Source organism: Mobula hypostoma, chromosome 4 (assembly GCF_963921235.1).
Source record: "Mobula hypostoma chromosome 4, sMobHyp1.1, whole genome shotgun sequence".
NCBI classification, from domain to species: domain Eukaryota; kingdom Metazoa; phylum Chordata; class Chondrichthyes; order Myliobatiformes; family Myliobatidae; genus Mobula; species Mobula hypostoma.
The window spans coordinates 87,177,837-87,190,346 of NC_086100.1; the positions used below are offsets into that span (position 1 = coordinate 87,177,837).

Sequence of the window (12,510 nt, forward strand, 5' to 3'; positions counted from 1 at the left end):
TTTCACCTTCCACCCTTAACCAGTGATTTCTAGTCTCACCCAACCATAGTGGAAAAAGTCTTCTGCATTTACCTTGTCTACTCCCCTAAAAATTGTGTATACCTCTCTCAAATCTCCCCTTATTCTCCTATACTCCAGGAGAAAAAAGTCCTAAATGTCCTGTTCAACTTTTCCCTATAACTCAGGTCCTCAAGTCCCAGCAACACCCTTTCAACCTTATTGATATCTTTCCAGTAAGTATGTAACCAGAACTGCACACAATTCAAAGCACCTTTCATTCCCTCTCTGTGCCTCAGAAATGCTTTATAGCCAATGAAGCACATTTCAAATGCAGTCCTTGCTTGAACCTGAAAAATACGTGAACCAATTCATGCACGGCATCCTGAAGTAAAGCAGTAAGTTAGTGATCAATATAATCTATTATCAGTGTGGTTGTCGATAGATTATTACTGCCCAAGACACTAAAGGGAATTCCCCTATTTCCGTTAAATTATTTATGTTTACCTGATGATATAATCATAATGCAGCATTATCTCAGAACGTCAGGAATGTCTGTCCAGTGTATTGTTCAATTGTATCTGGAGCAGAACTGAAAACTTCCTGATTTGGAGGCCACAGAGTCCCACAGCTAGGACTAACATTAAACTTCTATTGACTTTGGGATGTTGCATGTATCCATCGCTCCAGGAGTTGCTTGACCAATGGCTATGTGGTGTTGAAGCAGGGGTTACAGTAGTGCATGGGATTCTGGGAAGAACAAGAGGGGAATAATGAGTTGAACTATTTTATTGGGATATTTTCTCTACTGGGATATGAGAGCAATTGCCTGGTTAAAAGGAGGTCCTATCACTATCCTTCAAAATTCACAGTGTCCTCCTGAGCTTGGTGTGTGTTGGCCCAGACCCAATCCGTCCCCCTTTCTTCTTCCGACACACGCTTGAAGTGTTTTCAAGATGTGTTTTTACAAGCAAGGAATTACGATCTATAAGGGAAGTTTTTCTTGGCTGCAACAAGCAGGAGTTACTAAATATCAAACTCATTTAACCCTTTGATGATGTTCTTCATTTACTGCAGACAGAATAACTCCTCTTTATTAAGCTAATGCCTCGTTCATTTTGATGTCTGTAAAGGGATAAGATCAATGACAGCCGGGGGATGATACCAGAGGCCACACAAGATCTGCTCTGTAGTGAGTGGAGTTGACTGGTGATAGAAAGAGATCTGACCAATGGTAATGTGACAGAGAAAGTTGATTGGAAGATATTCAGTGATATTGGTCAATAGAGAAACTACTTGTTTTCTGGTTTAGTGAAGGAATTTGCTATTGGGTAAGAGATTGCTAATTAACAAGATAATGAATGAAACTGCTGATTAAATATTGCTCCCCTTTCAATGCATGCACCTTTAGCCAGAAATGGAGCTGGTGGGCAGAGGGAATTACAGATTATTCTTCATTCTACATATCTAATGCACATCATTATCATTGAAGCAACATATTAAATTACAAAGCAACACACATAAAACACTGAGGAAGCTCAGCAAGTCAGGCAGCATCTATGGAAAAGAGCAAACGGTCGACGTTTCAGGCCGAGACCCTTCTTCCAGACTGAGAAGGAAAGGGGAAGATGCAGAATAGAGAGGTGGAGTGAGGGAATAGAGACTAGCCGGAAGGTGATAGATGAAGCCAGGTGGGTGGGAAGGGTCACGGGCTGGAGAAGAAGGAATCTGATAAGAGAGGAAGAGAGGAGAATGAGCAACAGGAGAAAGGGAAGGAGAGGGGACTCAAAGGTTCAAAGGTACAATTTAATGTCAGAAAAATGTGTACAATTTACATCCTGAAATGCTTTTTCTTCACAACCATCCATGAAAACAGAGGAGTGCCCCAAAGAATGAATGAATGTTAAATGTTAGAACCCCAAGGTCTCCCCCAGCGCCCCTCCCTCCCGCGCATAAACAGCAGCGAGCAACAATCCCCCTCCCACCACCGGCAAAATACAGCGCACCCGCTCTCAGCGCTCAAGCGTGAGCAAAGCAATAGCAAAGACACAGACTTGCAGTTACCCCAAAGACTACATTGTTCACCCGATAATTCGACATGCTGCAGGCTCTCTCTCTCTCCTAATAAGGGAGGAAGAGGTGACTCCATTTTCCAATGAGCGGGGAGAGAGAACAAACAACTCGCTGGTTTACAATGTTAAAAGTCTGTTACGTTGCTTTTTTCGAGCTCTGTGCCTGAAGATCGCAAGGATCCTGGGTCCCCAAGCACACAGCAGATGTTACGACTCCCCAATGACACATGGGTCTCCTGTGGCAACATCGACCCTTGATCCGCCCATCTCCAGTTACTCGAGATCCCAGGCTTCTGAATCCAAGCTGAAATTTTAGGCCAAGACTTTGGCATGCCGAATAGCGGCTGATTGTGGAACCCCAAGAGCGGGTCCTATTCCCACAAAGAACCATAGCCAGCGTGTAACTCCAGGTCAGGGTCTTCAAAAGAACCCAGAAAGGGAAAAATAGAGATATTAAAGATGGTAATAGAACTGTTTTTGAAGATGCAAGCAAAGGAGTCGCCATTGGGCACCAGAACTACTTAGCTGCGCCTCCTTTTCTGGGAAATAATAGGCAGGTGAGAAGAAGTGAAAGGTCAGTGGGGAATAGAGGAAATGGGGGGGTGTGGGACAAGTGGGATTATTTCACCGAAAGGAGAAATGGATATTCATGCCTTCATGAATATCAGAGAGTTTGAGAATACCCAGCCAGAATATAAGGTGTTTCTCCTCTGCTCTGAGGGTGGCCTCATCTTGGCACATGGGGACATGGATTGACACATCAGACTGGGAATGGGAATCGGAATTAAAATGTTTGGCCACCAGGGAATCCCACTTGTGGCATTTGTAATGTGGGAGTACATGTAGTTACACTATCCTACAATTTAGACAGCTGTGCTCATCAGGAAGACCATACAGCATTGTCATTAGACCTTCACCACCTCCCAGGGAATCAGCCGTAGTTACTCTCACAGTAAATGGTTGCATAGTCTGTGATCTTCTCCGAAGTGCAACCCTTTCATTGTCTTCCTGCTACTTATCTCCCATGGACTTTTCCCGTTTGAATTCCATCCTTTGTTTTTCTAGTTCTTGATCTACAGAGGAATTGACTGGATTCCATATCCAGCCAGGTAACCTCCGCCTGATTATCAATTATTCGCTCCGTCTCATCTTCACGTTACTTCACTGAAATGGCCTCACATGTCAGGTCCACCAATATTCTTCAGCAATATGTTCCAAAAGTACATTTGTATGTAGCCTCTGCTTTAGTGCCTTCACCAGATTCAAGTTATCAACATTGCACAGATGTTTAAAGTGGCAAATGTATTGCCTTTTCTACATACTCTCTGTGTTGTATCACTTGCCTTGCAGAGATTTTGATGGTTAATTCAAGAAACATGTTCTTGAACCTAGTAACTTGTCTTGGTAGTTTGAAGATGGGTTGGGGTGTAACATTCCTGGCTAACATCCATTTTTTTTGAAGGTATTTTCAATAAAGATAGCATTGGTGTGATGTCTTTGCAGAAGTGAAAGATAACAGTTAAATGATACATAAAAATGACAGTAATGTATTTGTGTACCCATAATGTTTGTGCTGTAGAGATAGGTGGAAATCACATTGTTAGCGCCTTGGTACTAAAAATGCAACCACACTGATCAAGTGGGGTAGCTTTAACATTAGAATATTCAGCGGAAATTTCCTTCTTTTTAACTTGATTCCCAGAAAACTGTAACCACAGATGTTCTGGCAAGCTTTGTTAAATCATGAGACAGATTTGGTCTATTTTAGGTCTTCAGTCCACAATCCCCTCATTCCCCTTCACCACAAGCATTATCCTGGCATTCCGCTGCTCCATGAATAATTGCACTTCTTATCCGGAAAACTCCAATTGCAGTGTCTCTTCCTATTAGTCTAAACTCGTGGCCTCTCCATTAGTTTAACCTTGCACCTCCCTGTGTAAGTTCCATTCTGTATATTATGTTCACCCTGCGACTCCTTTCACTAGCTTAACCCTTTATCCCCATATTAGTTTAACCCTGTGATTTCTATGTTAGTTTAACCCTGTGACCCTCTATTACTTAAACTCACCCCCCCCCGCCATTAATCAGTTTAACTATGTTGTCACCTATGTGAGATTTACTCTGTGCCTATAGGATGAGTTTGACCTTGAGATGCCTATATTTATTTAACCTTGTGACTCTCACTTCTAATTTAACTGTGTCCTTTGTGCTAACTTAACTCTGTGTCTCCTATATTGAGTGAGCTTATATCTTCCTTATTACTCTATGTCCTCCAGTATTAGTTTTATGCAGACCCCTCAGATTAGTTGAAACTTTATTCCCATGAATTACTGTATCTTTTGGATTAGTTTAAAATGTACAGCCTGTATAAATTTAATCATGGCCTTGCTAATTGCTGTATTACTTTGATTGGTTGTGTTGGACACAAATCTATCCAAATACTTCAATCTATTTCAACGTCACTCTCGAGCCAGCAGCCTACCATCAAGCTCAGCAGCTGTCAAAGCTGTAATATTCAGCGCTCAGATCGATTAGGTCACAAAGTTGATATTAGCTCTGCAGAATTATACCTGGAAAATTGGAGAGGAGGAGGAGAAGGTGATGGAGGTGAGACAACCCAGCACTGCAATATCACAGTTCATGAGAATGTCTTGGTATCCTCCATTTCAGGATGTTTAGCTTCCATTGTATCTCTTCGTTGTCACTCTCCCAAGTTCCTAACTTGAATTAAGATATAAAAGCAGAAAATGCTGGTGATGCTCTAGTTTGTTGAATTGGAAAGAGATTAACCGTCCTAAGGTATTTCATTGGTTCTCACAAACTATGCTGTGTTTGAATTTGGAGAAAATTAGAAGTGCAGTTTATGACCCTTCCATTAAGTTTGAAAAAACTTGGAGGCCATTCATTCAGCATTTTCATTTGATGTAATATGTTAATTTCCAAACTTGTTTTATTTCTCTGTATTGGTGTTGGAGGGGAATGGAGTCGTCGGCACTAAGGTTTCCTTCTTTTTCATTTTTAAGTTTTTAGATTTGCCCAAGTCTTTTAGCTTAGTTGATTAATTTTGTTTTTCTTTTGGGATGGGATTTTTTTTTTTGGTTTTGTTTTTTTTTCTTTTTCATGATTTTTTTTTAGGTCTTTTTTGATTTGTATTATCCGTTGTTAGTTTTACATGATTGGGAGCTTTGTCAAATTTCAATATTGGACTTTACAATTACTGTTCATAAGTGTAACAATTTATCTCCTATTACTTGTATTATTATTATGTTTTGTTTATATATGCTGAAATTAATAAAAAGATTGAAAAAGAAAATGCTGGAGAAACTCATTGTGTCAGGCAGCACCTATGGAAGGAGAAACTGCCAATATTTCTGGTCTTTGTCTCTTTGACAAACTTGGGAAGCGGAGAAACTAGTTACCCTAGGTAGCAGAGAAGATCAGAAGGGAAAAAAAGAGGAATTTCTGTGATGGGGTTAAGTATAATGGGTGTTTGATGGTGCGCCGGGGGTCCGGATCGGAGCCCGACGGTCAATTGGCAGTTCGGATCAAAGCCTGAAAGTCAATTGGAGGTCCAGAAGTCAAGGCCTAATGGCCAGAGCCTATGTCTGTGGATCTCTGCGAGTCCACTGAAGAAGTTTGGCCCAGTCTCTGCAAATCCACAAGTCTACTGGAGGCCGAAGAAGACAGGCTGTCCTGAGGTCAGAGGACCGTGTATGAGTTTGGATGGGTGGGCGGGGGATAAGGCTTGTTTTGATGTTGTTGCTTTGTTTCTGGCTGTGTTCTTTCTTGTCATATTCTGTGTTGTTCTGCTGAACATGGTGGACATGCTCTGTTCATGCCGGAATATATGGCGACATTTGCGACTGCCCTCAGCATATCCATGGATATGTTGGTTGTTAACGCCAATGGCACATTTCACCATGTGCACATGTGATAAGTAGATCTAAATCTGAAATCAGTAGAAATGTCTTTGTGCTCTATCACCTTTTGACTCTATGACCATGACTGTACAGTTGCCATGAAGTGACAGTTAAGTTTTACAAAGAGGGATATGGAATTAATACATACAACTGGGATGAGTATAGAAAGGCATGACAGTCAGCATGCACATGGTGGCTGAATAACTTATTTCTGAGCTGCACAACTCTATAACTATGAGTTTCCTGTGGTCACAAGCAGAGAGCAATCTATTACTAAAATAGAGCTCTACAGCTCAGAAACAGGTCCTTCTGCCCATCTAGTCCATGTCAAACTTTTACTCTGCATAGTCCCACCGACCCACTCCTAGACTACCTCCGTACCCCATATCTCTGTAAGGTTTAGCAGTCTGGTCTGTGGGGACATGCCAATTAGGCCAGAAGATACAAATGTGAAAAAGGGAAAATAGGGATGGCAGGCTAAACTGATTAAACCTGATACAAACAGAATGAAAGAGTCAGCTATCTAAAGTAGGGGAACTATCTAAATTGGTAACTATCATTCAAACACTCAGAGTTGTATCTTCTATTGTTCATTTTCCTTAAACTTGCAGTAAGATTAAAGAATAAAGGCAGTCAGTGGAGGGCTGGTGGCGCAGTGGCATCAGCGCCGGACTTCGGAGTAAAGGCTCCCGAGTTCGAATCCAAGTCGGGCCACCCCCCGAGCACGCTTCCCATCCGTGCCGGGTTGAGCATCGAGCTAACCACTCGGCCTCGTAAAAAACAAGGGTCGAGTCAGGAACGTTCATATCATGACCCGGTTAATCCGAAAGGAGACCAATCTTGACACTATGCGCCAGACAAGAATGGCTGACTGTCTGGTGCGACGCACTAGGAAGGAAGTGCAGGGCCCACTGTTGATCTTAAGATGGCTGTCTGGTTGATATGATCTTCAAAGTCTATGCCATAAGTTTTGGGCAGAAGAGGCAATCTCACAGCTCTAGGACAGCACGGGACACCGGGGACTAAGGCTGAGACATGACAGGTCTGAGCCCAGGGCAGTCAGAATAAGCTTGAGCCCTGAGACCAGAAAACTCAGTATAAACCTGGCATGGTACCGTTCTGAGCTCAAGACACTCGTGAGATCACCAGTTCTGAACCCAAGGCACTCTGCATGGTAGGAATCTGAAGACCCCTGTCAATGCACCAACATAAACCAGCTCCATCCAGAAAGCCAGAGGTGGTGGCCATCTGCAGACACAAGGGCCAGGAAACTCCAAGTGACACTGAGTTCAGTATTGTGGCAGAAATTCTGGAAAGATGGAAGGCTGGCTGGAAGATGGGCAACCAGTGGAACACTACTGCTTGCCTGTTGCCTGACTGGAGGTGATGAGGTTACAGGAAGGAGTAGTATCGGGAACTCACAGGATATGCCCACTGTCGGTGTGATGAGCATGTTGCTATCTGTGGATGTTGTTATGGGGAAACTGGCTGCTGTATTTATTGCATTACAAAAGCAGCAAAACTTTAAAGAGGCTTCACTGACCTTAAAACATGTTAGTGCAGCTGCGTTTGGGAAAGACGATGTAAATGTAAGATTTGGCTTCACTGCTACCCAGAGTCTGACCAAGTCCAATTACTGTATAGCCAGCCCAGGAAGTCAACACCACCATAGGGAATGGACCCAAATCCAGAACTATGAAAGATAACCTTACCAGTTTGGATACTTGCTTCCAGTAACAACTATTATAAACTTAAAGAGCTCTCCTATCACACATGATTTTGAGGGAATATATATATTCTCATAGTGGATACAGCCCAATCCATCACGGGTAAAGCCCTCCTCACCAATGAGCACATCGACATGAAACCCTGCGGCAAGGAAATAGCATCCATCATCAGACAGCCCCACCAGCCGGGACTTGGTGCTATTAGGAAGAAGGTATCAGAGCCTCAGGACTCAGCTACCAGGTTCGGTAACAGTTACTACCACTTGACCATCAGGATCTTGAACCAAAGGAGATAACTTCACTCAACTTCACTTGCCCCATCATTCAAATGTTCCCACAACCAGTGGACTCACTTTCAAGGACTCTGTTTCATGTTCTTGATATTTATTCCTTATTTATTTATTTATTTATTTAATATTCGTGGTGTTTATTTCTTTTTGTTTTGGCACAGTTCCTTGTCTTTTGCACATTGGTTGAACACCCAAGTTGTTGCGGTCTTTTATTGATTCTGTTATGGTTATTATTTTGTGATTTATTGAGTATGCCCTCAAAAAAATGACTCTCAGGCTTATATTTGGTGACATATGTGTACTTCGATATTAAATTTACTTTGACCTTTGAAATGTATATATTCACATCTTGAGAGTTATATATTGAGGGGAGCGAGGGATCACTGCAGAGAAGAAGCACTGAGGCAAAATTTCAGCCAAGAACTTGTTGACTAGTGGTGCAGGAATGAAGGGGAGGTGAGCTGAATGGTTTGCTCTTGCTGGCATTCTCGTTGCATTTTGGGCTTTACTTGTGATGGATTTTGTGTCTGGAGTCTTCTATGAAACTAGCACTATACAACTTCCAGGCAATGCTTCTGTTAACTTTTATGTCTGAGGCATCGAACTGGTGTTTCTTCTCATGACCTGCTCATTTTAAGATAAAGGATGCTAAAATCAGTAAGATAGAGAAATGTGCCTTTTGTCACTCTCATCCAAGCAGGTAGCCCTCTTGCCCCTGTCCTAAATTGTGGGTTTGAGTCACAATCCAAGACGAGCACTAAAAGCTGGATTGACTATCAGTGAAGTGCTGAGGGGGAGTGCACAACGGTTGGAGCAGACATGAACCAGAAGCCCCATCTTTTATTTCAGTTTCAACTGAAAACATTGCTCAACACTATTTCAAAGAAGTGGTGATCAGGATGTCCTTATCAGTATTTATTCCACTACTTTTATCGCTCAGTACTAAACAGCTTTCTTAGTGCTAATTGCATTTCTGATTTTGGGAAGTGGCTGTGCTCAAAATGGCAGAGGAGTTCCTTACAGTAGAGCAGTAGCTAAACTGTCGTGAAGAATTTAGCTTCCACGTTAGCCGTGATCAGACATATTGGTGGAATTGGTTCTGAGCCTACATGTACCACTGTGTTCTTATATTCTCACATCTGATCATTTTCTTTCTCACCAGGTGAATAATAATGGGATCATCTCATTTCTGAAGGAAGTCTCCCAGTTCACTCCGGTGGCATTTCCGATCTCTAATGACCGACGAGTGGTGGCAGCCTTCTGGGCAGATGTCGATAATCGTAGGGCTGGAGATGTCTTCTACAGAGAAACCAAGGATCCTGCTATCCTTCAGTCTGCGACTAACGACATCAGAAAGTATTTTCCAGAGCACAAGGAATTCACCACCCAGTGGGCGTTCGTAGCCACCTGGTACAAAGTGACATTCTTTGGAGGAAGCTCGTTTTCACCGGTAGGGCTGATCTATTGAAGCTCTGAGAGCATACAAAGAACATTGATATTACAGCACAGGAACAGGCTCTTTAGCTCACAATGTTGTGCCAAACCAAATGAATTAGTTATCAAATAGTCAACCAATCCCTTCTGCCTGCAAAAATCCTTCCATTTCCCTCACATTCATATGCCTATCTAAATAACTCTTGAAAGTCCCTAATGCAGGGGTTCCCAGTCTTTTTTATACCATAGACTGTTAGCATTAACTGAGGGGTTTGTGAACTTCAGACTGGGAACCCCAAACTGGACCTAATGTATCTGTGTCTACCACTACACCAGGCTGCTCATCCCAGGCACCAACCAAAAAAGCTTGCTCCTCTTCCTCACATCTCCTTTGAACCTGTCTCCTTAAATGTAGGCCCTTTGGTATGAGGCATTTCAGACCTAGGAAAAACATACTGTGAAATGTCCTCTCTATCTATACCACTCATAATTTTATAAACCTCTATCAGATCTCCCCTTAACCTGCACCGCTGCAGCGATAACAACACAGGTTTGTCTAACCTCTCATTATAGCACATACCCTCTAATCCAAGCAGCATCCTGGTCAACCTCTTCTACACATTCTCTAAAACCTCGACGTCCTTCCTATAATGGGGTGACCAGAACTGCACACAGTACATGGCCTAACTAGAGTTATATAAAGCTGCAACATGACTACTTGACTTTTGAATTCAATACCTTGAATGATAAAGGCAATTGTGTCACTTGCCTTCTTAACCACCCTATCAACTTCAGCAGTCACTTTCAGAGAACTAAGAACCTGGACCCCAAGATCTTTCTGCTCTTCAACACTGTTAAAGAACTTGCCCTTAAGAGAGTACTGTCTCTTTACATTTGACCTACAGTACATAGGTGCAACACCTCACATTTGGTCAGATTAAACTGTACCTGACTATTCGCTGCCCATATCTAAAATTGATCCATATCCCACTGTATTCTTTGCCAGTCTTCTACACTATCTGCAAGCATTTGAATTCTCTGTTCATTAAATATTATATATGACAGCTTGGCTAGATAATCACTTCCAGTGCCCTACACTCTACAGACCCCTTTCCCTCTCCAAAAATTCCTGCACTGTAGTGAACTACATCCCCAACTAGATTCTGACTACTGATTAAAGATCACTGTGGACTCAGGCCTCCGTTTGCAACCACTACTAAACCTTCTCCTCTAATCTTCTATCTCTATCAAAACCTTTGAATCCACTAATTCCCAATCCAACTTGCTGGTCTCAATCTATGCCTATACCAGTTCCATAATTTCCCCAACTCTTTCCTCCATTTCTCTTATAACAGCTATATTATGATCTATCACTTACCCTCTCAAACTTCTATACCTCCTGTATCTATGCCACTCATAATTTTATAAATCTCTATCAGATCTCCCCTTAGCCTGCACCACTGCAGGGATAACAACACAGGTTTGTTCAACCTCTCATTATAGCACATACCCTCTAATCTAAGCAACATCCTGGTAAACCTCTTCTACACATTCTCTAAAACCTCGATGTACTTCCTATAATGGGATGACCAGGATCAAGGAGATGACCTCCCCAGGATTTACTAGGTTTACCTCCCCACCTACAATTTCCAAACTTCAGGTCCTGTGGGGTCTGATGTTCCCTATTTCTTTTCTGCTGACTCAACGACTTTTTGAACCTGGTTTCTTGCAAGAACCCACACTCCAAAGATAAGACCATAAGATATAAGTGCAGAATTAGGCCATTTGGCCCATCAAGTCTGCTCTGCTATTTCATCATGGCTGATCCAATTTTCCTCTCAGTCCCAATCGCCAGCCTGTTCCCCATATCTCTTCATACCCTGACCAATCAAGAATCTATCAACCTCTGTGTTAAATATACATAAAGATTTGGCCGTCACAGCTGCCTCTGGCAACAAATTCCACAGATTCACCACTCTCTGGCTAAAGAAATTCCTTCACATCTCCGTTCTAAAAGGATGCTCCTCTTTTCTGAGGCTATGTCATCTGGTATAGACTCTCCCATCATAGGAAACATACTCGCCACATCCACTCTATCAAAGCTTTTGACTACTCGATAGGTTTCATGTTGGCTTTCACTTCTCTTGTTAACCACAGTTGTGTCATCCTGCCTTTAGAATAGAAGGTGATGTGGTTAGATGGTTAGTTGGTTCCATGGGTGTAATTGGGTTGCATGGGCTAGTTGGCCCAGAAGGGCCTGCTACACTCTATGTCTCTGAATAAATAAAATGTCACATTTATGAACTGAACGTGAACAATGCCCTGGTCTTGTGAACCGCCAGGGAAGGGCCATGGTAGAGTCATCCAGTCACAGAGCAGACAGCACAGAAATGAGCCCTGTGGCCCAACTAGTCCTTGCTGAACTGTTATTCTGTGTGGTACCATAGCCCTCCATATCCCTCCCATCAATGTACTTATCCAAACTTCTCTTAAACAATACAATCAAACCTGCATCTACCACTTTCGCTAGCAACTCGATCCTTCCTCACACCACTCTCTTAGTGAAGTTACCCCATAGATTCCCCTGAAATATTTCACATTTCACCCTCAGCATAAGACCTCCAATTCTAGTTGCACCCATCCTCAGTGAAAAGCCAGCCTATCTATACCACTCAAAATTTTGTATACCTCTATCAGATCTCCCCTCATTTTCTTGTGCTCCAGGGAATAGTGCCTTATGCTTTGCAAACTTTCCCTATAACTCTGCTCCTTAAATCCCAACAATATCCTTGTAAATCTTTTGTGTACTCTTTCGACCTTATTGAAATCTTTCCTGTGGGTAGGTGACCAGAACTGCCCACAATTGGCCTCGCCAATGTTTTATACGACTTCAATGTAATATCCCAACTACTGTACTCAGTATGCTGATTTATGAAGGCCAATGTGCCAAAAGCTCTCTTTACAACCTTAGCTACCTGTGATGCCACATTCAAGAAATTATAGATCCAGATCCCTCTGATCTACCACACTTCTCATTGCCCGACCATGCATTGCTTTAATTTCCATCTGT

The 12,510-nt window shown here is 42.4% G+C and overlaps 1 protein-coding gene across 3 annotated transcripts in view; it reads left to right on the plus strand.

Annotated features, from left to right (window-relative positions):
* The window catches only part of sned1 (sushi, nidogen and EGF-like domains 1), a 154,330-nt gene that overhangs the window by 57,453 nt on the left and 84,367 nt on the right, over window positions 1-12,510 (plus strand). For all 3 annotated transcript variants that reach the window (XM_063046137.1, XM_063046138.1, XM_063046139.1), the window contains exon 2: window positions 9,169-9,456. In XM_063046137.1, the coding sequence (XP_062902207.1) occupies window positions 9,169-9,456 (288 nt within the window). The remainder of the gene's footprint in view (window positions 1-9,168; window positions 9,457-12,510) is intronic.